The sequence below is a fragment of the Archocentrus centrarchus genome, chromosome 6 (genome assembly GCF_007364275.1).
Source record: "Archocentrus centrarchus isolate MPI-CPG fArcCen1 chromosome 6, fArcCen1, whole genome shotgun sequence".
NCBI lineage: Eukaryota > Metazoa > Chordata > Actinopteri > Cichliformes > Cichlidae > Archocentrus > Archocentrus centrarchus.
In genome coordinates this window covers 12,653,867-12,681,050 of record NC_044351.1, presented here as the reverse complement: position 1 = coordinate 12,681,050, position 27,184 = coordinate 12,653,867, and the positions used below count along the sequence as shown (strand labels likewise).

The 27,184-nt window shown below is 40.7% G+C and overlaps 1 protein-coding gene across 1 annotated transcript; it reads right to left on the bottom strand.

Moving 5' to 3' along the window:
* Positions 1–18,099: 18,099 nt before the first annotated feature.
* LOC115781878 (uncharacterized oxidoreductase YjmC-like) lies at positions 18,100–26,935 on the bottom strand. Its single transcript, XM_030731790.1, has 11 exons — positions 26,752–26,935; positions 23,869–24,017; positions 23,499–23,687; positions 23,062–23,123; positions 21,645–21,698; positions 21,385–21,483; positions 21,113–21,248; positions 20,730–20,848; positions 20,242–20,337; positions 19,965–20,075; positions 18,100–18,339 (listed from the first exon to the last, which is right to left on the bottom strand). The coding sequence occupies exons 1-11, from the start codon at positions 26,757–26,759 to the stop codon at positions 18,274–18,276; spliced, it is 1,089 nt and encodes a 362-aa protein (XP_030587650.1). The 5' UTR covers positions 26,760–26,935; the 3' UTR covers positions 18,100–18,273.
* Between the last annotated feature and the right edge of the window lie 249 nt (positions 26,936–27,184).

Below are 27,184 nucleotides of genomic sequence, written 5' to 3'. Positions count from 1 at the left end.
GACGGGCCGTTTGTAGTCCCTTTTATATGGCAGGCTAGACCCTCCCATTTTTATTGACACGTCATTCGGCCAATCATGTAACTGGCTGCACCAAATCACCTGACAAAGCTACGTGACGCCCTCTGAGTATTATTGGCTCTGGGAAACCCATTTCTTAACATGATTGGCCGAATGAGGTGTCAGTCAAAATGGGCGGGTCTAGCCTGCCATATAAATGCACTTCATTCGGCCGGCGGACCAGACGCAGCCAGTTAATAGGCTATGAAATGGGTTGTTCAGAGCCAATAATAACCAGAGGGTGTTATGTAGTTTTTGTCAGGTGATTTTTTTGCTGCCAGTTAAGGGGTTAATGATCCCGATGTGCAGTTGGTTCGCCATTCCCATTTTGTTGTTCTGTAGCTGGAAGTCCCACAGGATCTTAGCTCATTTGTTTTCTACCACCTTGTGTGGCATCTCCCATTTTAACCTGGTTTTCTCCAGGTCATATTCTGCACAGATGTTTCTTTACACTATTCCGGCTACTTGGTTGTGGCGTTCCATGTATTCTTTTTCTGCTAGCATCTTACATCCTGGTGTTAGGTGCTGAATTGTCTCAGGGGACTCTTTGCACAGCCTACAACTGGGGTCTTGCCTGGTGTGATAGATCTGGGCTACTATTGCTATGGTGCTCAGGACCTGCTTCTGAGCCACCATGATTAGTGCTTCTGTGCTGTGTTTTGGTCGAGCCTTTCTGTTCATTGGTAGGATTTGTTCATATCAGCCACTTCAGCTATCTGTCCCTGGTACATGCCATGCAGTAATCTTTCTTCACATTCACTGAGCACTTCATCCTTTGGAGCTATCTTTCCAATGTATTCATATATTTTGTGTTTCATTTAAGACAGTGGCCCTGGCACTCACTATCCTCTGTCTATAGCTTCTGGATGCTGGATTTGGGATGGAGCCCTCCATGTATCGTCAGCAGCTTTTGCATTCTTAAATCAGTGGACTGAATTTCCTCCCTTTTCTATCTTATTATTCCAGCAGGGTATCTGATTACTGGTGTTGATTGGCTGGACCTTGTTACACCCATTGAGCTAACATTTCAGGCCTTACTATTTGCAGATATTTGGCTGTTGCTGCTTTCCCGATGTTGCCATTTGCTTGTGGTAAACCCAGGTACTTGTAGCTCTCCTTTATATCTGTTTTTCTGCCTTCTGACAGTGTCACACTCTGTGTGTATTACCTTCACTTCCTTTGTCAACATTGCGCCATATTTCTCCAGTCCAAATTACACTGATACATAGATATATACAAAGAGAATACAGCTTGATGTCATCCATGCAGAGGAGGTGGCTGATGGTGGCCCCATTTCTGAGTCGGTATACATAGCCAGTCTTGTTGATTATTTGGCTGAGAACATTCAGGCCCAAGCAGAACAGCAGTGGGAACAGAGCATCTCCGCATCTCCTTGGTAAATGCTATATTTGATGGAGACTTGTGCAATTGTGCAACTGGCTTGGAGTTGGCCTCAAAATTTGTTCTCCACAGCTTTGATGTAATGTCCTTAAAACAAGTCAAAATGAGGCTCAGTATTGTGTGTGGCCTCCACGTGCCTGTATGACCTCCCTACAATGCCTGGGCATGCTCCTGATATGGTGCCGGATGGTCTCCTGAGGGATCTCCTCCCAGACCTGGACTAAAGCATCCACCAACTCCTGGACAGTCTGTGGCGCAACGTGACGTTGGTAGATGGAGTGAGACATGATGTGCCAGATATGCTCAATCAGATTCAGGTCTGGGGAACGGGCGGGACAGTCCATAGCTTCAATGCCTTCATCTTGCAGGAACTGCTGACACACTCCAGCCACATAAGGTCTAGCATTGTCCTGCATTAGGAGAAACCCAGGGCCAACCGCACCAGCATATGGTCTCACAAGGGGTCTGAGGATCTCATCTTGGTACCTAATGGCAGTCATGCTGCCTCTGGCGAGCACATGGAGGGCTGTGCGGCCCTCCAAAGAAATGCCACCCCACATCTTTACTGACCCACTGCCAAACCGGTCATGCTGAAGGATATTGCAGGCAGCAGATCGCTCTCCACGGCGTCTCCAGACTCTGTCACGTCTGTCACATGTGCTCAGTGTGAACCTGCTTTCATCTGTGAAGAGCACAGGGCGCCAGTGGCGAATTTGCCAATCCTGGTGTTCTCTGGCAAATGCCAAGCGTCCTGCACGGTGTTGGGCTGTGAGCACGTGGACGTCGGGCCCTCATACCATCCTCTTGGAGTCGGTTTCTAACCATTTGTGCAGACACATGCACATTTGTGGCCTGCTGGAGGTAATTTTGCAGGGCTCTGGCAGTGCTCCTCCTGTTCCTCCTTGCACAAAGGCGGAGGTAGCAGTCCTGCTGCTGGGTTGTTTCCCTCCTGCGGCCTCCTCCACGTCTCCTGGTGTACTGGCCTGTCTCTTGGTAGCGCCTCCAGCCTCTGGACACTACGCTGACAGACACAGCAAACCTTCTTGCCACAGCTTGCATTGATGTGCCATCCTGGATGAGCTGCACTACCTGAGCCACTTGTGTGGGTTGTAGAGTCTGTCTCATGCTACCACGAGTGTGAAAGCACCACCAACATTCAAAAGTGACCAAAACATCAGCCAGAAAGCATAGGTACTGAGAAGTGGTCTGTGGTCCCCACATGCAGAACCACTCCTTTATTGAGTGTGTCTTGCTAATTGCCAATAATTTCCACCTGTTGTCTATTCCATTTGCACAACAGCATGTGAAACTGATTGTCAATCAGTGTTGCTTCCTAAGTGGACAGTTAGATTTCACAGAAGTTTAATTTACTTGGAGTTATATTGTGTTGTTTAAGTGTTCCCTTCATTTTTTTGAGCAGCGTATATACACACACACACAAAACTTAATGGAGAGGTGTACTGTACTGGCTGACTTACTGTGAAGTGGACTGGCTCCTTCACACTGCTGTTGACCTGCTGGATGAAACCCATTATTTGACCCCATTTGTCCACAAGCCCTGCACTCATGGTCAACATTGCAGATAAATATGTACTAATCTGCTCAAGTAGACCTCGACTGTTGTCTTTATGAGCATTTTTAATTTTTCAAGCTCCTCTATAACATTCAGATCATACAGTGGTGAAAACCCAAGAATCACGCTGAGGTTCAAATCCACAAAAGACATCCTCATCCAAGGAGTCAACAGAGTGAGCAAATAAAAACTCAGAGAAATTTGACAGCTATGCAAAAACATGCTTAGCTGGAAATAATGGAAGTGTTATGTTTTTTTACTTCATACTAAAATCCTGTTGGTTTTTAATCAGTCTTTCCATCATACTGTGATTGTCTCGATTGCCAAGAAGGTGATACATGTACAAATGATCTGCTCTATTGTGGCCATAAGAATGTAATTTATAATTTTTTTTTGTGACAGTTTATTAGTCCTTCATCAAAATATTCATCATGTACATGTAGAAATCCATGTTCAGCATTTATTACATTTTAATAAGATAGACTTGTCTTGCATACAGAACAAATAGATTAATGTATTAAGAATTTGAAAAAATCGTGACCTCTTCTATTCTATCTGGCCTTGAATACGCTTTTTTTCATTTTCTCAATGACATAATCAACAAAATGGCAGCAGTGGAGTGCAAAAATATTGTGGTGAAAAAAATGTCTCTTTTAAGTTTTAAATTTTTTGTCATCCATGCACTTATCACACACATTTATTATTCATAATGATTCAAAATTATAAGATTTGATCAAAAAGTATTTTCATTTGTGCATATTTTTAGGTGTCATAAACATTTCAAGGTTGGACAAAAGATTGGGTTTAGGCACCCAACTAAACTTTATAAAATCTTCAGTTTTATAGCATAGCGAGCAATCATATTGCCAACTCATCCCCAGTGTAACTAGCGAAACGTGAATTAGAAGGACAGTGTAATAATTAACAGGACCTTCCGGCAGACAACCAATCAGAATTAGACACTGTGTGAATATTCATGAGGTCCTGCTATTACACAACCTGCCATAGGGGGCACTGTGGCGATACACAGATTATACACAAAGTCAGGTTTATGTGTATTAAACGGACATCTTTTTTTTTTGCATTTTTCGGGTTAATGGACCAATAGAAACCATTCTACATTCTTAGAATTTCATCAAAATTAGCAGGACACGGCCCCTGTCCTGTTAATACAAAATGTCCTTCTAGTGTGGTGTGTATTCTGACGAATTGTCCTGCTAATACACATTTACCAACGCACACACACACACACACACACACACACACAAACAAAGAAGCAGCTCTCTCTAACCAGGGTGTGGCTGAGAGGAGACTGGTTGCCAGACAGAGGTAGCCTTGTGTATGCCCTGCACATACTCACTCAGGGTAGAGCAATATGACTGCACTTAAAAAAAATTATCACTAAAACAGGAACCTGCTTTAAATCCACCACAGAAGGTTTGTAAAACAGAAACAACAAAACTCATGCTCTGAGTGTGCCCACATTTTGGGGTTTAGTGTAGCCATTCGCTGCAGGTATGAACACTAAACTATCTGAGAATGTGTCTCTGCAGACAGATGGGTAAATGCTTATAAAATAACCTGCTAGAACGAGATGAAGGCAATAACTGTTAGTGTGGACAGACAACTGGGTTTGATTTCATCAGGGCCAACAGGAGACGGCACCGCCTCCTGCTGGTAAAAGTGATCAATGCATACCAAATTGCCATGGAAAAGTATGACAGCCACCTGGTTACCCAAAACAATGTTCAAGAAAATGTGCTGTTTCTTCATTACAGAGACTTAATTATAGAATTATCGGAGCTTTGTAGATGCAGGAGAGAGATGTGGTCGAAAACAGCAGCAAAGAATCAAAATTAAAACTGAATAAATTAAAATCAATATACAAACGTGCCTGCTTAGAGGAAAGCGTGTTCAGTTTTCTTACACCCTTAGATGCAAAAATTGATGTCACGTTGTTTTTGTTCCAATATAAAACAAAGAATAAACATTACCCTATTGATATGCCCCAATGAGGCATAACATTATGACCACTGACAGGTGAAGTGAAAACACTGATTATCTCTTCATCGTGGCACCTGTTGGTGGGTGGGATATATCAGTGGGGTGTTCCTGGTCTGCAGTGGTCAGAAAGGAACAGTGGTGAACCAGCGACAGGGTCATGAGCAGCCGAGGCTTGTTGATGCTTGTGGGGAGTGAAGGCTGGCCCGTGTGGTTCAGTCCATCAGACGAGCTACTGTAGCTCATATCGCCAAAAAGGTTAATGCTGGTTCTGATAGAAAGGTGTCAGAATACACAGTGTATGTGTATGGGGCTGCACAGCCACAAACTAGTCAGGGTCCCCATGCTGACCCCTGTTCACCGCTGAAAACGACAACAATGAGCGGATTGCGCTGGACCACAGAGCAATGGTCCCTGGAGGGTGGCCTGGTCTGATGAATCACATTTTCTTTTACATCACATCAACAATATTCCCTGATAGCTGTGGCCTCTGCAACAAAACAAAAATGGTTCAGCAATGGCTTGAGGAGCACAACGAGTCTGAGGTGTTGACTTGGTCTCCAGATTCCCCAGATCTCAATCCAATGGAGCATCTGTGAGATGTGGTCCGTGGAGGCCCCACCTCGCAACTTAGGGGTCTAGTGGAGTCCACGCCTCGATGGGTCAGGGCTGTTTTGGCAGCAAAAGGGGGACCAACACAATATTAGTCAGGTGGTCTTACTGTAGTGTTATGCTTGATCAGTGAATAAGTCAATGTATACATTAAATATAAATTAAAAAGTAATTCAGATAGAAACTAGATTACAAATTTAGATCATCAATTATGTTAATAATTGCAGTTAATCTGCACAAAATTGTGTTTAATCACAGCTTTTTTCTGAACAATTAAACCCTGCTACTGGGAAGATTTCATTCACTTACCAAACAAATCCAAGCACTGAAATTCAACTGCAAATATCCCCCCAAATCTATTATACGCTTTGCTGATTTCAGATATAAAACAGGACTGGCAGATACTTTTTAATCAAACACAGGAAGCACAGATAAGCTCGATCTCAAGATAGTGAGAGATTAAATACACCACTCACAACTCACTGATTTTATCTTGGCATAGCCAGAAGAAAAAACACACCCTCCTGCATCATATGCACACACACACACATCCACTTGCAGACTGCGGGACTTTCTCGCAGACCAGGAGGGCTGATAGATGAGGTCTGTATTTGATAGCAAACACAAAGTGACACTGAGATTAAGCAGCGGTCAGCGACTAAGAGTAGATGCCTGACATGCAGAAAGGTGAGGGATGCGGGAGACAAAGGTGGAAATTAAGATTTGCTTGTGTTTATTTTTGTATAAATTTTGTATAAATTTTTGTATAAAAGACAGCCATGCATAGATTGTATTATCATAAAATGTGGAAAAAAGAGGAATACCTTTAACGGGATTTTATGGAAAGACACTTAGAAGAAGAAGAAACAACAAAACCTCAGATCATCAGTCATTGGTGCAAATCTCCAGTTTAGCCAAACGTGGCAGGGAAAGTGAGGAAGAGGAAGTAAAACTGAAGGATGGATGGATAAAACTATCTAAAAAAAACAAAAAGCACCTGGGAACTGTGGTATTAGTGTACAGTGGGTGAGAAATGAGAGAAGGGAGATAAGGCCCCTAAAAGGAAGTGAACCACCTCTCTCTTTTATGCTGATTGTTTTGACTGCTGTTGTCCTGCAACCCTTGTTTGCAGATCTCAGTGTGCACTGTGAACCTTTATATAACAGAAAGCTTAATTAAAGTTTATTTTTCCCTCTATGAACTCACATTGTTAAGTTTGCTGATTTCCTAATTGGCATTAGGCTCACATATCTGTAATATGAATATTAAACCATACAGCCACTCAGCCATTGTTCTTTGGCGAGGCTGACCTCACAATAATAATAATAAATTGTACAATATGTTCCAGTGGCAGTGAGAAATAAATTGCAGCAATATGGTCAGTTCATCTTTGGAGTCCATTGACACAATACACTCATTAAAATCTACAATACAAACATCAGGACAGCTTTCCAAAGCCACTCAGTGCTCTGTCAGTCATCTGTCATCCATTGTTGTGCTCCTAATCCCACCATTGACAGTGCGGTTCATTTCCACCATTGGGGACCCAGAATTAATCAGTGGACTTAAATTAGCCCAGGGTAATTAAAACACCAAGCAAATGGTTAATTAATTGACCTTGGTTGTCATTAAACAATTCATGGAATCAATAAGGGATCAATTGTCACCAGCAATTTTTTATTTTTTTTTGCTCAGAGCAGATGGGCTGTGACCATTTAGATGAAACCGTAACTGGATGACAGCAGCGATGAAATGATCACGCTTTATTGCCCCGACAGATGGATATCTATAGCCTTCCCCACACCCACCCTGTCCATCCTCTGCATCCTCAATCCCCCCCCAGAGGAAAGGGTTTATTTTTTAACCCTGGGCACACAGTGAAGTTAAGCCCACTGCTTAATCTAAGATGGGTGTTAATGCATTGCAAGTGAAAATGTGTTGTCATGTCTTGGTTTTAGAAAAACAGCATATTGCTAGAGCCACGTTTCAGTTCAGATTGTCTTTTGAAACAGCAGTTTTGCCTAAGTTGAAATGTTTAAGAGTTGCTGTTTGTTTTTTGTTTTTCAGTTGTTTTTTTGTTTGTGTGTGTGTGTGTGTGTGTGTGTGTGTGTGTGTGTGTGTGTGTGTGTGTGTGTGTGTGTGTGTGTGTGTGTGTGTGTGTGCGTGTGCTCAGTATGACATCATTTTCTGTTTCTATCTTTACCCCCTCTTGAACTGAGGTTTGCTCCTGACCCCTGTATGGGCAGATTTTCTGAGGACAAAGGAACGTTCTAGTACATTCACCTCTCTCCTCCTCCTCCTTCTCCTCCCTACTCGACTTCTGTTCATTTAAACTCCCCAGGCTCCCCACCCCCAAGTCATAATCAACAACAAAACCTCCGCCATGGATTGAGATACACACCAGCCCAGTTATTTCTGTAAGCGAACAACCTGAGCCTGCACTTTTACGCTGTAGTATTACATTGTAGTCATTTTTGTGGTTCCTGGTTATAAAGTGCAAGTGCAATACTGGATGGGTTTCCAGTATTTTTGTGTTATTAAAACAAAACAAAACAAACCACACACATACACAAAATGCCAATCATTTATGATCACTACAATATTGTTTGAACCAAAATAGTCTATATGAAACGAAATTAGAGGCATTGACTACAGCATAGATAATGTACACAGACCACACCAGTTCACTTTACTTTTTTATCGCATGCAGTGTAAAGGACAGTGCACATGTTGAGCAGGTTTTCCTTAATTGTGTCATTTAAATGGTGAAGACCTCCTTGAAACAGCCTGTAAATCTGTTTTCAGTAGGATCAGTTCACTGATTTCCCCCCATGATCTTTCTGATAATAAAACAAGCAAACATGAGCAAAGCAGCTCATTTCTGAATGGATTTAAACGTATCACTTTGGTAGTGATGTCATCGCTGTTTGGACTACCCCCCCCCTGCTCCATGCAAATATACACACACTCACCCTCCTCTTTCTGGCAGCATCAGCCAGCTGTCTCTCCTGCTGCTTTCAGCTGATGAAGTATAGGGGAGCTGCGAGGATATGGAGAAGAGAGGGGAGGATGGGGGTGGGTGGCTGGGTAACAGCTGAGCAGATGAAGTAGCCCCTACTGGGGTTGCCGAGGAAGGGCTCTTTCCCAGCCACCCTGCAGCCGTGCAGCTGCCCAGGCACCAGCTGTCCTGATGATCGCACCAAACAGACCAGAGACTTCCTCACAGCCGAAGGAGTGGAAGTGTTGCAGTGTAGTCTCACTGTATGGACCAGCTGACACTGTCACCCCCCCCCACCCCCACCCCCACTAATGCAGACAAAACACACATGGAAATGCACAATATATCCCATTAGACTCACACAGCTATTCAGATAAAGATTAGAGTCATACAGAACTGTAAATCTGTACCTTTATGTTATGCTAATATGACAACATATATAATTATACTTAGATTAATTGCTAATTATTTCCACATGTAAAATAGAAGTCCTGCCCTCTTTTAAGGTAAAAAACAAAACATTTGTTTTCTCTGAACATGATAATATAATTTGATGTCCAATATAAACAAGTAGTGCTATTTGTTGTATTCACCTGTACAAATGTGTTTGTCTTGATGCTGATAGGTTGCAGGTTTTTCAAAAACACTTCATGTACCTTAAAAACTGCCCTAAACGAGCTCCCATTTCAGGCAGTTTATTTGGTCACAATATGCAAAAGAGAAGGCTGCCCTTCACAATACCTAATAGAATATGTTTGTTTTGTTTTTTTTATATTCAACTCAGTTTTTATTGCATGACCTCCATGAGGTTTAGAAGTGGATACTATGACAAGCCTCCTACATTTTGACCTACTTACCACAAAAATAAGCAAATCTGTTTCTTTGACACAAGCCACAATTGTACGTTCAGTGCAGAAAATAATTTTAGCCTTTAGATTTTAGCCCTGTGAGTTGTCATAAGGGGAAATTAAAGTGGTACGCAAACATTAACTGAGTATATGAATGTTTATATGTTGAAGGCCAGAAAGGCAGCTGTTACATGAGTGATGAACGATCCACAGTAAAAGAACATGTCTAAAACAACTGAGCCGTTAATAATTAGTAAACTATTCTTCCAGTACAGGCATTATGAACCTGACCCCCACTCGATCACTTTATTATGTTTCTGTACTTGGATCTCCTATTTTAGGTCATAATAAAACTGAACACTGGATAGAGTAAGTAGATTATGACTCTAAAAGGAGTTACAGTGTTCCTCAGCCTGGCCTCAACTATGGACATATCTACATGTGCTCCACATAATGAGTCCATTAGCACAGCTGGATAAACAGATCTAAAGGTTCAAGACTAATATATCAGTTTGTGGGCACGTAATACTTATCTCACTGACTGATTTAAGCCTTGCTTAATGTTTATAGCAATTTTTAGAACACGAACCCACTCATGTTACACGTTTATCTGGCAGCTGTTTGTTCAGGAAAGAAAATTCTTTGTATAACTGTTTTATTATTTTTATTATATTATTATATCTTAGTCACTGATAGCAGACTTCTTTAACTTGAAGAAACTCAGCTATTATTGATTGTATGTTTCACGGGGTTGGAAGGAGGCGTGCGCACGGTGGTGTGTGTGTGTGCGCGTGTGTGTGTGTGTGTGCGTGTGTGTGTGTGTGTGTGTGTGTGTGTGTGTGTGTGTGTGAAAAAGAGCGAAATGAAGGTCAGTGTGGGGGGCCCCAGATGGATGGTGGATGGGAAGAGTGTTTATGGGTAAGAGCACCACAACGTGCCACATGCAGGAGACTGTTGGATCAGTGACTTAAAGAAATTGAAAAATATGAAGTTGAAATCATTATATCAACTCATCATCACATGTAAAACACACACATCATTAGAACAGAACAATGAAATCATACACAATAAACAAACGCACTTATAACAGAATTTAACTAATCACATTTAAGGTGGTAGTTTGATGGGAATCTAAAACCTGAATTTTTGCTTATTTTCACAAACACTTTGGGATTCAGAAAAAAAAAAAAAAATCTTCCACTGAAAGAATTTAAAGTTTTCTGACTAAGTAGACACATAGACACACAAACTCATTCAGAGTTCAGAGGTAATAGCCATCTTGATTCCTAAAATGAATGGAAACAGGCTGAGGATGAACTAATTAATATATCACTGAAGGCTTACACTCACCAGACAGTTTATTAGGGACACCTGATAAATGGCTTCTTAACACATATATGTCTAATCAGCGTTGACATTATGGGGTTAAGAACCTGGCAGCAACTCAGTGTATTTAGGCATGTGGACGCGGTCAATAGGAACCTGCTGCAGTTCAAACCGAGCATCAGAATGAAGCAGAAAGGTGATGTAAGTGACTTTGACGTGACATGGCTGTTGGCGTCAGATGGGCTGGTCTGAGTATTTTAGAAACAGCAGATCTGCTGGGATTTTTCCGTACAGCCAAATCCAGGGTTTATACAGAATGATCCCAAAAAACAAAATATCCTGTGAGGAGCAGTTTTCTGCGTAAAAATGCCAGAGAATGACAAGACTGCTTTAAACTGATAGGATGGCAACATTAATGCAAATAACCACTTATTACAACCAAGGCATGGATCTCTGAACGTACAACACATCAAACCTTGAAGCAGTTGGGCCGCAGCAGCAGAAGACCACACCGGGTGCTGCACCTGTCGACTAAGAACAGGAAACCAAGGCTCCAGTTCACACAGGCACACACAATAGAAAATTGGAAAACTGCTACCTGGTCTGATGAGTCTTGATTTCTACTGTGACATTTGAATTGTAGGGACAGAATTTGGCATAAACAACATGAAAGCATGGATCCATCCTGCCTTGTATCAATGTTCAGGCTGCTGCTGTTGGTAGTGAAGTCGTGTGGGGAGTTTTTGCTTGGCGCACTTTAGATCAATTTGTACTGACTAAACATTGTTTAAATGGGACACATGGAGAATTGGAGGATTGTTGCTGACCATGTCCATCGCTGTATGACCTCAGTGTACCCATCTTCTGATGACTGCTTCCAGCACTAAAGCACTATTCCACAAATCTCAGATCATCTCAAATTTGTCTCTTGAACATGAGTTCATTGCACTCAAATGGCTTTCACAATTGCCAGCACTCAGTCCAACAGAGCACCTTTTGGATGTGGTGGAACAGAACATTCACATCATGGATGTAAAACTGACAAACCTGCAGCAACTGTCACAACTATCACATCAATATGGCCCAAAATCTCTGAGGAATGTTTCCAGCACCTTGTTGGAGCTAAGCCATGAAGAATTAAAGCGGTTCAGAAGGTAAAAAAGGGTTCCAACCCAGTACCTAATAAAGTGGCAGGTCGGTGTATGTCATTATAAATAACAAAAAAACAGAAAATGCTGGGTTAATGCTGAACGAGGAAGCCTCTTTTACTGCAGTGGTGGTAAACACACATGCTGAAATCATATCTCTAATAAAAAAACTACAAACTATCCGGCAAACTGATACATTCCTGCTTTTCGGTGAGTGAGTACAATAAAAGGAGAGCTCAGAAAAAGATGGGAGTCCTCAGGGTCAGGTCGACATTGGATCAGTTTCCTCCAACCAGCACCATCTCAGCTGCAGCCATCCATCACAGAAGGCCCAAGCACCGGACTGGGAGCCCCTAAACCAACAGTGACTGGCCACAGAGAAGGGTGAGCTGCTGTCCCAGCCCCTCAATCCCTCACCTGTCACCTGTTATTGTTGTCACAAATCAGCAGCCCTCTGACTCCTAGTAGAAAACAGGGCGGCAGCTGGCCTAATGAAGCAGACCGTGTGATGGGTCGCCTCTGGGAGTGTGTTAAAGGTTTGTTTCTAATTCCTCTTGCTGTAGCTCAAGGATTGTTCTCCTGAAGGAAACCCAAAGAAAACCTCCTTATCCAAGGAGGAATATCTAAGGTTTGCAAGCCAAAAAAAAAAAAAAAGCTGTCATTTAGTAGGAAGGGGAAGCCAACGATCAAAATCTTTTCATGCTTTGAAATGATCTTAGCTTGTGTAACAGTTTTAGAAAGAGTGAGTCATTTCTTCTTTGATTTCCTTTTATTGCTCTGAAATATTTCCAGCAGTGAGCTGACCTCTTCAGTTACTCACTGATCAAAACGCAAAACAGAGAGGAACTGAACCAGCAGAGGCAAATTTATACTTACATTATAGCTAAAGCACTGATCACACTCCAAATGCACATTTCCCCATGTGTGACTACATTATGTCTTTCCTGAGAGTCTCCCTGCTTACTTAATGTCCACTTGATTCAGCGCAAAAAACTATCATCTCAAAATGCCATACTATTTCTTTTGTTTTAGACACTGCCTTTCATTAGTTAGGCCTCAAAGTAAAATGAAGTCTGGATATCGCGCTTGTCAGTTGTAGTTCAGAGATTACTTGAGATTATGTGTGATTTTCATTGCAACAAAGTATTGATACAATGGGTTTTATGCAAGAGCTCAGAGCTAAAACAATCGGTCACCAGCTGGTTAGCAAATGAAGGACTGACCTCCCACTGGCAGCTCAGTCAAGGCTGCTGCTGATGGTGAGAACTGCAGGCAGAGAAATCAGACTGTGGCTATTTGTCGACTTGTGTCACACCTGCCACCTCAGGAGAGGACACGGCAGGATCCTGTTGAAGGTCTTCAAGGAGATCAGAGTATGCAGAGTGAAATCTGCCTCTGTTTAAGATGTCACTTCTCGTGACTGTGGTGTGGGGTTTCACACAAGTGACAAAATCTTCACTGTTCACAGGAGCTGACTGTCCGGCTGAGCCATCAACTCTTCCAGCATGTTGCAGCGCTTTGAGACAACAGGTGGGCTTGGCTCTAGATAAATTTGTCAGTCTAATACTGATGAAGATGCTCATGAATTAAATTAAATTCTGAGCATGTACAAAATGTATTTTCTTGAGTTGGTCCTAATTATACAGAAAGAGTGTACGTGAAAGGCATACACTCTCATTACAGAAGCCTAAGCTCAAAAACAAAAGACTGTTACATGTAACACAATAAAATTACAGATTTTACTATTTTATTCTATTTACTAACAATTTGCTTTTTGAAAAAAAAAAAAGATTTATGACAGAAATGTAAACAAATGTAAACAAATTTAAGCAAATTCCTTCTAAAAGCAGAATAATGAAGGTGATAACAGGAAATTAAGGGAAAGTGAGAGAGTCATTATTATCTTGAGTGGAAAACACACTGGGACAACTGTTAAAGTGCCATTAAGACCTCACACATAGACAAAGGCAGGCCATCGCCTCAGCTGTCTCTTCACATGTGGGTGTAAGAACCTGGCAAAGGTGCGCTAACCACAAAGTGACCACTCAAGATAAGAGAGAAGTCATGCCACACTCTCTTCACTCTTTCATACTCATACTTGTTATATTTTAGCTTGACCAAAAGAGAAACCTCCTCCACTGATCCACATCCCCAAACATCATCAGTAATAACGCGTTTGATTGTTGCACCCATTTTGCAACAATAAGTTGAGTAATTCAGCTGAATTTATTGATTTATTGTTTTGTCTTTTCTGTTTTCCTAGAGATAGTGACGACAGTTTTGCCCGATTATGGCCCAGGCACAGGAGCAGTAGTAGAGAGAGAAAGAGGAGGAAGGGTGTTTTTCTGATTTATTTTAATATGTGGCTGCACAATGTACAGTATATACTGTATGTGTGTATATATATTTGTGGTGTATTTCAGCACAAAGAAAGGTTAACTTCTACCTGCTGCACCTGAAGCAGCTGTGCGACACTACATTTAATCTCCTCATTTACATAGTCACTAGCAAAGCTCAAACTTTTGACTGGTACTGTGTATTACTTCTCATAAGTTTTAAGTGAGAATGTAGGGACTTGCTTTTGGTGTTTTTTGGTGTCCATTTTTTATATGTGTCATGACTTCAACTCTAGAAATAAAGTATTAAAAAATATATAGAAAAATATTTAAAAAATGGCCAAATATTCTAGATGGTGTGGTTAGTGTTAAGGAGATAGTGTAAGCAAAGGGAGGGAAGGTGTTTGACAGGCATTTATGCAAATGATCCCAATATTCCAGTCTTGGCTTTAGTATCCAGCATCTTCTTGGCACTTATGAAGTCTATGGCACCAATCAACACCAACTTCAAATCCTAGTAAGAGAGACAACAGATGGAGACATGTTTGCATTCCCGAGCAGTTGGACTGAACAATACAGCAGATGCTTAGCTTTTATTTTTCCGTGTTCGCTCAGTCATTTGGAGGTATGGTAGGCAGAGAGGGACAAAGGGCCAAGGCCAAATATCTTGGCTCTGCAGGGACAACAGCTGGGAGGAACAGACCAGGAAGTCGTTTCACTTCATTAAAGACTCAGCATGAGAGCAACAGAGCTTTCCTAGCTCTCCCCACTCTCATGATCACTCTGCTCCTCCCTCCTACCGGCCAATACACATTCACACATATGCCTTTCCCCACCTCTGATGGTTAGAAGCATAAACTGAAAATATGAGAAGTCCCCTTTAAGCATGTCATCTATTTTTAAATGTGTCCCATCAGCTCAATAAAATATTCCCTGGGTGTGTTGCTAATTCTAAAGTGGTTAGTGAGCTTCTAAGCTCCTCTGATCTGATCCTCCTACAGTGTGAAAGTGCTCTCTCTGCAGCAGCGGCCACAGTAATCTCCACCACGGTGGAGCTCTTCAGAGCTGCTGCTTCATGGGTATAACACCTGATCTGCTTCATCAGGGTGACAAAGTGTATGTGGGAGTGATCGCATAGTTCATTACCTCTTTATATTTTTCCATCTCTCCTCTTTTGACTACTTTCCTGTGTGTCAGCACCACCATATGCTCATCCCAGCAGCTGTAAGACTTTATAACCATCACTGCTCCCAACAAAAACCACAATAACCTACACAATGTAGGATAATATATAATATACTGTAAATAGTCCGGCCTGTTAAGGTTCAACACACAGGCACATCATGTACATTGTATATAGTGTTATTATTAGTAGTTTTAAGGTTAATCTTGTTTGTTGATTTTATATATATTCTTTCTTAATAGTGTAAATTATTATATCTTTATTTATATTTATAATAACTGCGGCTGCTGTTACACCCAAATTTCCCCTCTGTGGGACAATAAAGGCTGTTTCTTCTTCTTCTTCTTCACCAAGCATGACTTTAGCAGATACAAGTCCAAAAACAAACACCGAACAGCACACGCACACACACGGCATGCCCTTTTGGCATCAATGGCCTCCATCAGTAATAGCCAATCACTTCATGATTTGCTCGTTCAGTGAGTGATGAACAGATCCCCCCCTCAGCACTACAAAAGAACACACCTGTTAGAATCTGCTTAATCCTTGCCAGCGGCCCTGCTCTCTGTGCTTTTGGGGCCTGGTCTAATCCACGCAAGGGCTCCGGGCCAAGGCCAGGGCAGATTAGACCCCCACCATTTATTTATCCATCCATGAACACACACCTCTGAGTCTGGCCCCTATAGCAAGTGTTTGAATTGGCCTCTTAATCCCTGGACTCAGAGGAGCCTTCCACCCGAGCACACAGCCACCTTCCCCCTCAGCCCAAACCTAATATTTATGCATCCCCTTCATACCGACTTGCAGATCTGGCCCAGCCCAGCACTCACTACCCTACCCTACCCTACCCCACCCACCCCCCCCCCCCCCCCCCCCCCCGCCCCCACCTCCTTTCCCTCCCCTGGTGGGACTGAAAGCCCATTGATTTGTTGATTTCTCTTCTTTTGTCTGTAGTCGGCCGAGTGTTAACGGGACATCCAGGGTCCAGAGCACAGTGACAGGACTTTTGGCATGGAAGATTAAGGTCCTAATCTGGGCATCTGTCAATGTCCAGTCCTTCTTTTCCTTTGCGGTTTGGAGAGAGGCCTTTTCTTGAGTTATTTTCAGTGTTAATTAGCTGTTCAACCTGTAAATGGATCTTAACCCACAGAGAAAAGAAAACTCCCCAATTCAAAAAGAGCATCGAGGCTATTTACAAAAAAAACCACATGTCTGAAAACAGTTTTAGCTATAAATAAAGTTGATTGGTTTTGATAATGATGATTTATTGCATTAATAGACACATACCTATAATCCTGTGTGCACGGTTCATTGTACTTATACCACAATTGCCTACAAACACAATCACAAAGACTGGCATTAGGATCAAGTCCTTCATAATACTGTAAGACTAAACTGTGGCAGTGTAATGTGCCAAAGGAGAAGACTACATGAATCAGTCCTTGGACTATTTCCTTTACACAGTACTAGTCAAAAAGTTTGGACACACAGCAGTTTATGTGGATTTTTGACCAAGAGACACAGAAATGAAATCATATTATAGGAAGACTTAAAGTAATAGTAATGGTAAATTCATATGTGATTTTGAACAATATTTGAGAGGTCAAATAGCAAACATGTTATAAACATGTTGTTTTAGTTATATTCTGTTTGCACATCAGCTTTACATCCAGTACATTACCACTGACCAAAACTAGTACTACATTAATATAAACCAATAAAAAAGTGCACTGTGTAAAGGACCACACAAACAAACAAACACAATTATATCATAGAACAGATCAAAGACTTGAATGAGCAAACAATGAGCCACTAATTTAATTATACTACGTCTCCATCTAGTGGTGAAAAATCCTGCATGCAAGGAGTGATCTCAGATTTTCAAGTCCGCAAGGTTGAAAGTGACTCGAAAGTTAAGAGATTATTTTAGCCAACTCAGACTTTGTATTAATATTTATGGTTTTTGTATGAGAAAAAATTAGTGGAGAACTTGAACACAAACAAGGTATTTAACAGTCCTTCAAAACTTCATGTGAAAGCAAGAAGGACAAGGCTGAATTTGACAGGTCTCAAAGATATGATACAGCTTGACTGCAACATAAATCATCAAATAAAAAAAAAAAAACTTCAAGATCAGATAAAATGTTGCACGCATATATCTGTGCTACTTCCAGTGCCTTTATTGCATTTATAAACTAAAGCAATGGAGTACTGTTTAGAGTATCTACCATCGCAGATGGAATTGAGTAAGAGAAGCTTACATCGCTGACTCGTGGTAGATCGAGAGGTAGCAAACAGATATGTTTTAAAAACAGCAACACATCAATGCATAGAAAAAACACATTTTGGTTATATGGTTTTTATTGATTGGGCACAAAAGAATTTTTTAAAGATGAACTATTTAATTAATAGTGTTAGAAAATATGTTTGTGTGTAATAAGTTTGTATTGTAGGTGTCTATAATACTGTGTTTCATCAGCATTAGGGAATTATATGTTTAATTAATGACAATAAAGCACCAAAACTTTATTTCATCTTTAGGCTGTACCACTAAAGCTTTCTACACTCACTCACATTCAAGTATCTGCTACACACAACAAGATTTTTCTTAAAATATTGCTTTAAAATATTTTTTATTAAGTCTTTCTTTTATTGAAGTTAAAAAAACAATACTTGTTACTTAGGATACAACATGAATAAAACATTACTTTTAAAATATATAAGGCACATGAACTCAATTGAACTCAGTTAGTAGCAGATTTCCACAGCTGAGAATCCTGACTGGATGAACTAATTGGAGACAATCTTGTCACACGGCAGCAGTGGGTTCACACCAATGTTCTTAGCACATTCATTCTGTGGGAAAAATGCAAATTGTTAATGAGGTTAGCTTCAAGTTGGAATGCTTTTTCAGTGACCTCCAGTGTGGTTAGAAATGTTCTCACTTTGGACAGAGAAGGCAGATGGTCTGAGAGGAGCAAAGGAGGCCATCTATGTCCACCTGCAATGACCATCATTGAATGCAGGTGTTGGCCTATGACAACGGCTACCAGTCACTTACAATATGGTCTTAAGATCCTTTCTCAGGCAGTTCATCCCTCACTCACACCTTGGCCCACATCGATGACTCAGGGTGGGGCAATATCTCACAAAGAATTCACGCCTTGGCTTGTGTAACATGAGAGGTTAAATACCTGGGACTCTATCAGCTTTTCTGTAGCCTTTTTTGTAACCTGCCACATTGTGCTACTGCTGCCACAGCTGGGATATATATACGAGTGTGTGATCATTTTAAAGATATATCAACTCAGAGATTCACAGATCATAAAGAGGGAAACATTGCAACAGTTTGAAAAGATGAGACTTTGTGGAAAACACTTTGGGAAAAAAAACCCAGCAACTTTTGACTTCTTGTCCTCCTAACAACAATGTTCTATGCAGAAAAGTTTGATTTTTCTTCTCAACACTGGATTTCACACTAACAGGTTTGTGAATTTCTTATGCACATAGAATATGGGTTACAGTCATTGCAGATGTAGGATATACATTTGCAAGCCGAACACTGCTGAATATGCAGGCCTATCTTAAAGGCATAGGCATCAGCTTTGGTCATTAATTAAAATAAATTTGAATTAAGTGTTCCTTTTGAAAATTATGTATAAGGATATAGATCAGAGTTTGTCCAAATGTTCGTGTAGTAGGACTGCCTATCTGCTGCTGCATGGTAAATGTTCCTCATCAATCATGTATACATGACATACAGCAGCTGCAGCAACAGCTAATTGGTTTACATATTATACATGTACATAGGGATATAGAATAGAATGCCTTTATTGTCATTATATAGAATGTACAATGAGAATGTCCAATAAAGGCATTCTATTCTATTCTATTCTTTTCTATTCTATTCTATTCTATTCTATTCTATTCTATTCTATTCTATATTAATCATTGATTGGATATGGTTGTTAGATGGCATGTAGTACTACACAGCACCATCACTTCTGCACACCACTCAAATGGCTCTACTTACCGCAGGGGGTGGTGGGCAAGTTGTGCCATTTTGTCAAAAAATCTTTGCTGGCCCACCACTCTATTTATATGCACCCCACAAAGTTAATATCTGCATCTTATGTGAACAACATCCCAAACTTTGCTTCTTATACCAGCCATTGCTTCCCTCCAAAAAGCCTGAGAGCCAGATAGTCTGTGACCCATCTCACCCCGGTTTCCCCTAAGGTCTGTTTGTTCCCATGTTGGACTTTGTTTTTGGACTCTGGATCCAGTCTCATAAAGGCTTACCTTTTATTTACTGACACCTGGATTTTGGTTCATTAATCTACAAGTCATAATAATCATATATGTTCCCTTATTTTATTATTTTCAACTGCTATGAGTCAGGACACATAAAGAAAACTAGACTTGATAAAAGTCCTACAGTGTAGACTAGAGTCAGAGCATTAACACTTATTAGCTCTTACCATGTATTTGACAACACTGATGTGGTAAGGGATCCCACCCATATCCTCACACTTCTTCATGTTCATCCTCTCTGGATCTCCAGCAGCTATAACAGGAGTGTCTGGGTCAGCCTGAAGCAGAACAGAAATGGCAAAATAAGAAAGTACAGAGCAATATATTTGCTACAGTTTTTGGTCTTATTTTATTTAATAAAACAAAGAAGTTGTAATCACAGGGTATCATCTACATTTGTTGAGTTATCTGCATATTAATATTCCATCAGTGGGATCTACTCACAGGATCCAGGTTTCTATGGATGGACAGCAGATCTGACATCCTGTCACTGAACCCGGGAGCAAAGTTCTCTGGATTGATTGCCACAAAACACTGACCCTGAAAACACCAAGTAGGCGACACTGTGAGCTCATCAAACACAAACATCAAACAGAGCCTTGATTTGACCTCAGATGACCTACATCAGAGTCACTAACCGGGCCTCTCTTTTAGATAACACCAGTCAAACACTTAAAACTCATGTCATGCTGATTTCTTTTCTGTTGATACATAACAGCTGATCATTTCATGAACTTTGCCCCAGATCTTAATAAAAAGTGATAAAACTGTTTCGGCTTGTTTCGCAGTTTGTTTCACTTCACAGAGAACGTAACAAGAGGACTTTTAGCATGTTGTGTCACCAGCTTTGTCACAAGTTACATTATGAACAGAAATGTTAAAATGTGCCAGTGTGGCCTCTGTATTTTGCAACTCAACAAAACAAAATGTACCAGGTTTGCAACACGGTCTGTTACTTTCCAAGTGCGGATGTATTTGCTGTACTGAGCGCCAGCCAAGATACCACAGAACACCTCCACCATCATTCCCAGACCATAGCCTTTGTACCCTCCTGAAGGTAAGAACACAAGGAGACATAGGAATGGAATAAATGTACTGTACTGATGTTATCCATCAATGGCACATCATTGCAGCAGGATAAGTATTGCTGTCAAATTAATCTCTTATTTTCACCTTTCCTGGAACCTCTCTTAGTAGCTTTATAACTAGCTTCATAAGCTTTATAAACAAATTAAATTTTATGGTAATATATTAATATTACAACTCTATATCACATAGAGTTGTAAGGTAAACATTGTATTTACTGGCTTCTGACCTGTGGCTTCACTGCCACCAATAGGCACCAACCCTCCTCCAGTCAGGACTCTCTTGGGGTCTGTTGTGAGCTTTCCCTGAGGGTCACAGCCCCAGCCCTCAGGAATGGGGTCTCCACGCCGCTCATGAAGCTCCACCTATGCACATTTCATAAAGTACACGAGAAGAAGGTTTCACATACAGTACATTTGCATGTGGTTACAAATGCTGCTGTTTCTGAGAAGCTTAGATATGCAGTAAACAAATATGCAGCAATAAAGATGCTAATCTTACCTTTCCAAGTGCTACTGCTGAAGTGGCCATGTCTAAAACGAAGCTATCTCCATCTTTAGCAGGAGCTGCCACACTCATGGGGTTGGTGCCCAAAGTGCACTACAAACATGCTCGCAGTGTTAGGACCGGGGAGATTTTAGTATGCAAGATTCTCACTCACATATTTCATAAATATAATAGATCAATACACAGACACTCACAGAGTGTCACATGCTACATTAACCATAGCTTGTATTCTAATACAAAATTAATACATGTACCTCCTTAGCACGTGTAGGAACAACCAGTGGTGATGTGTTGGTAAACGACATGCCCTGTGCAGATCAGATTTTTTATTAGAATGCAAATTAGAAAATTACAATCAAAATCCAGAACATTTGCCCCGTCCTGATTTCTAATATTTTTGCATTTTTGTTGCACTTACATGTTTCATATCATCACCTACATTTTAATATTAGACAAAGATAACCTGAGTGAAGAGTAGAAGACACACAGCAAAGGGCTGCAGCTCAGAATGCTGCATTTCAGCTAGAATGCATATGGGTGTCTGCTCAACCGGTGAGCTAAACTGGTGCTCCAAAATGTCATTGATATCTGTCAGTCTGGGAAGAGTTAAAAAGCCATTTATCAGGCTTTGGGACTCCAACAAATCACAGTGAGAGCCGTTATCCACAAATGCAAAAAACTTGGAACTTGGTGAACCTTCCCAGGAGTAGCAAAATTACCAAAATTACTCCAAGAGCTCATCAACGACTCATCCAGGAGGTCACAATAAAACCCAGAACAACATCCAAAGAACTGCAGACCTCACTTGCCTCAGTTAAGGTCAGAGTTCATGATTCAACAATAAGAAAGCGACTGGGCAAAAATGGCATCCATGGGAGTGTTCAAAGGAGAAAACCACTGCTGACCAAAAAGAACACAAAGGCTCGTCTCACATTTGTCATAAAAACATCTTGATGATCCCCGAGACTTTTGGGAAAATATTCTGTGGAATGATGAGACAAAAGTCGAACTTTTTGTAAGGTTTGAATCCCGTTACATCTGGCATTAAACTAACACAGCATTTCATAAAAAGAACATCATACCAACAGTCAAACATGGTGGTTTTGTGATCTGGATGATTTGCCATAACTGATGGAACCATAAATTCTGCTCTCCGAAGGAGAATTTTGGGCCATCAGTTCATGCCCTAAAACTTAAGTGCACTCAGGTTATGCAGCAGGACAATGATCTGAACGACACCAGCTAGTCCACGTCTGAATGGCTCAAAAAAAAAAAGAGAGAAGGTTTTGGAGTGGCCTTGTCAAAGTGCACACTTATATCCGATTGAGATGCTTTTGCGTGATCGTAAACAGGTCGTTCATGCTTGTAAACCCTTCAAGGTTTAGAGGGCAATTACTTTTTCACTTAGGGCCAGGTAGGTTTAACTTTTTTCATAATTTCAAAACTGCATTTTGTATTTACTTGATCTGAAACATGTAAGTATGAGGCATATGTTAAAAAAAAAGAACTCAAGAAAATACTTTTTCAGAGCACTGTACCTGAATTTGTAAAAGCAAAAAGCAGAAAAACAAACAAACAAAAAAAAACCTAAATACATCTGAGTATTAAATTAAAGCTTTCTTCTTTCTGAGGGAAAAATAAAATGTGTAAACAGACAAATGTTTCACTCACAATCATGTTTTCCTTCAGTGCTTGCATCGCATAATATCCAGCAATACCATAATGGTTGGAGCCTGAAATGAAACTGCTATATAAATGTAATGGTTTAATATCAATGGTAATGTATTATCATTGTTTTATTCATCAAAATTAAAGACTATTTCTCTGCTATAGTGGAGTGACAAAATATATTAATTGCATTAAAAAATGAGTTATTGATGAAACCTCAGCCTTAAAAGAAAGTTTCTTAGCCCACTCAGGACTAAATCATCATAAGTGGCAATACCAAGCCTAATCCTAACTGTGTCTAAGCTGTGTCTGTGATACTGCACTAAACATTTGGTTTTGACTGGCAGAAAAAGGCATACAGTCCAGCGGTTAATACTCTGAAAACCTATTTAACTGTGTCACAGCGATACGTTTTCCTTTAGGGCTCAAATGGGACTCACTGTGTGCCACCACCCAGCCAATGCCAACTGCTTTGGCCTTTTTTATGGCCAGATTCATACAGAAGTTTCCCACCACTGGGCCCAAGAGGTTCTGCCCATCCACCAGCGCTGTGGCTGCACTCTCCTTCTCCACCACTGGCTCACCGTCCTTGGCACAGATGCCAGTCTGAACATCCTTTACATACATGTCTGTTAAAAATATAGTGAGTGCACACAAACAACACACACCTATTTAAAAGCCACAGACACAAGTTAGTACACATATCCTCAGCATCTCTGAGAGTTTTTGTGCAAATATGTGCAACAGTCATACATCAATATGCGCAGTGAGAGTAAACAATAAAAATTCAACAATAATAAAAACACTGACCCATCCTGTTGAGTCCGTGGCTATAGTGGCCCCTGTGGTCTCCTTCCACCAATACCTCAGCTAGACTGCGTGCATGATGCTGCTTGGTACCAACTGCTGTCATGCACCTCTCAATGAAGCTTTGCACCTCCACGTGGCTAATCAGACATCTGCATGGGGAACACAATAAGGAACATTTAGAAAAGTGGAGGAAAGAACATTTGATTCACAAGGAGCATTAGTGAGCATTACTATTTACAAATTTATACTAGCATCCATCCATCCATCCATTCGCTTCCGCACATCCTGTTAAGGGTCGCGGGGGGGCTGGAGCCTATCCCAGCTGTCATAGGGCGAGAGGCAGGGTACACCCTGAACAGGTCGCCAGCCTGTTGCAGGGCCAACCCAGAGGGACAGACGACCTTTCACACTCACATTCATGCTCTCATTCACACCTATGGGCAATTTAGATTAGCCAATTAACCTAACCCCAGTAAGTGCATGTCTTTGGAATGTGGGAGGAAACCGGAGTACCCGGAGGAAACCCACGCAAGCACGGGGAGAACATGCAAACTCCACACAGAGAGAGGGAGAGGCCAAGGTGGAATCGAACCCAGGCCTTCCAGATGGTATTCTAACTGTGAGGCAGCAGTGCTAACCAATACGCCACCGTGCTGATTTTAATTATCATGCTAGTATAAATATTTACAAATTTATACTAGCATGATAATTAAAATTATCCATCCATTCGTTTTCTTCTGCTTAGCCTTTTCAGGATTTTAGCATTTAGTTGCTCATGCAACTAAATGCTAAATAAATCACACATACACTTGTCATGGCAGACTGGCCAGCAATGATATATAACTTTTTTGCTTTATTAGTACCAGAGATTGTTTCTTGTGGCATACCTTATTTGTTCTCTCACTTTTGAAACATGGAGATGAATGTGCAACACATGATGAGGTTGTAGAGATGGGAACCATCAGACACCCCACAATATGATTTTATCACAATACTTCACTCACAATGTGATAGTATTGTGATTTTTAACATTTTGCGATATGCTGAGTATTGCAATAACATATATTGTAATTTATCATCATTTTCAACTGCAAATTATTTCCTCAGAGTTAAACTTTGTTAATATCTTTTTTGTCCAATAAGGTAAAGTCATCTCACTTCAGCTATTTTTTTCAAGCATACCAACGCTGTCACTGAAACCTGCCATAAATGTTGCCATGATGGAGTCAGTCTGCTATCAGTCTGCAACTGAATGGGGTCAAGTTGCGTATAATACAGTGGCTGATAATACAGCAATTAACTGTTTTTGGCAAACCTTCAACAATTTCTTTGACTAATTGCACCTGGTCCAAGTCAGAGAGATTACAACTGTTTGCAGAAAGGTTGCCTCCTATCAGGCAACCTGTGCAGCAACCATTTCGTCAGCACAAGATGCATTGAGGTGCATTGAGAGAAAAAGACAAACATTTTTTTCCCAAGGAAGTCGCTGCCTTATTTTTACTGGTGTGACTGAGCCATTAGCTTGCTCTGAAGTGTGTCCAGTTTGGGATAGTTTTTCAGTTGAGTCAGTTTGCTCAGCTACCGTTATCTCAGGATGCTGGTGCATGGGATGAACCCTCTTGTTCACAGTATTCTCAGAGTATTTAATTTATGTAATTAAAAATTGAAATTTAGTGTCCCTGAATCAATACAATATTGCCACACAAAATATCACCATACTATGCTTCCCCCCAACCCCTACTAATTAATTTTTAACCCCATTAGGACTGAATGGACTGCCCTGTGCTAATTCAAATGTCAAAGTCCATCTTTGCAGTGATTGCAAAACCTGTAACTACACTGATGATGTGCTTATGGTAGAGGGTTCCCTTCAAGATTTCCTGGCAGAGAACACCTGAGGAGTATAATATGAAAGACGTTCAACCCAACCAGCCCTGACACAACAAGGCATGGACTCCACCAGTCCCCTGAAGGTGTTCTGTAGTTTCTGGCACCAAGATGTTAGCAACAGATCCTTTAAGCCCTGTAATTTTGCAGGGAAGGGCCCCCGTGGATCAGAATTGTTTGTCCACTTTTACATCATTGTGTATTATTTTATTATTATTACTTAAATATAAAGAGCAATTTATCATTTTACTTTGTCAAAAGGTCAAATTGTTTCTTTTGTTTTTGGCAATGTTTTTAGCCATTATGTGAGAGCAGCTGTGTAGTCGAATATGATTAAAGAAGCAGAAAATTGAAATGCTAAAACACAATGCAAGTAAGCTACTTAATAAAAATGATACTGAGGCAGCATAACAAATGCACTTTCCTCTATAAGTCTGGGGGTCTTGTCAATCATTATGAAGAGACAACTTGACTTGATAACCCCTCGTGGGCACAGTTTATTCATATGTAATTGACTCCACTGGTCTCCTTTAACCACACTGGTGTTGTGCCAAAAAGTGATTTTCAGTATTTGCCAAAAAATGATTGACTGTATTTAAATGGTTGTAAATGACTTTTTGGCCTATAATCTGCTAAAACATAAATCAAACATGTCTCTCATGAACGATATGAAGTCATTTTGAGCCAGAAAAAAGACTTTTGTCACAAGGTAGAAGCTGCAATTACTTTTTAGCAAAGTTACTTTTAAATATTCTTTTATCAGGGTAAAATCATTGCAATTAAAAATGTCTTAAGTGGCCTAAAAATACTGGATTGATTACAATAACGCAGAGTCATGAAGATAGTTCCAGGTCATTTCTTCATTTTTTATATAAGTCCTTCATAAATCCTGTTGACTACAGTCTATTTGCCAATATAAGCAAAGACATTACACATAAAAACACATGGAAGGAAATCACTTTCTGGCAGACGATTGTTTTTTGGCACAACACCTACCTGCTCATGCTGAGATTGCTGTCCTTTCAGGATGATGGTCTGTCGCTCCTGGATCAGATGTGGAGGGGGTAATCCGGTGATGTCTATGACCTATCAACTTGCTCTTCAAGTCTAACAATGTTAGGAAACGCCCCGTTAGTTGTCAGGTATTCTCTCTGTCCTTTTGGGCGTGATGTGGGAGAAGCTTTCCATTTTACTGTTGTTTGAATCACACTCTCCTTTCTGACATCTGTCTCAGTGAGCTCCCCGCAAAGGTCGCACCTGCACCTTTGCATCCCTGAAAAAGGCTTATACAGACACCTAGGCCTACATGTCATTTTCAAGTGACCTGCTTGAAGTCACATTAAGAGGCATATATAAAATAAGACTGCACTTCTGACATCTTTTGACTTATTTGTGTAACTAAGAAAAGCCCTAAGAGCTATATCATTAT

Bases quoted from the DNA above. Each gene is read 5' to 3' on its own strand.
- LOC115781878 (XM_030731790.1), bottom strand. The intron at 23,688-23,868 runs GTCAGTGTTTTT...TATTTTTAACAG, and splicing joins CCACGGACTCAACAGGATGG to ACATGTATGTAAAGGATGTT. The intron at 23,124-23,498 runs GTGAGTCCCATT...GTTTCATTTCAG, and splicing joins TGGCTGGGTGGTGGCACACA to GCTCCAACCATTATGGTATT.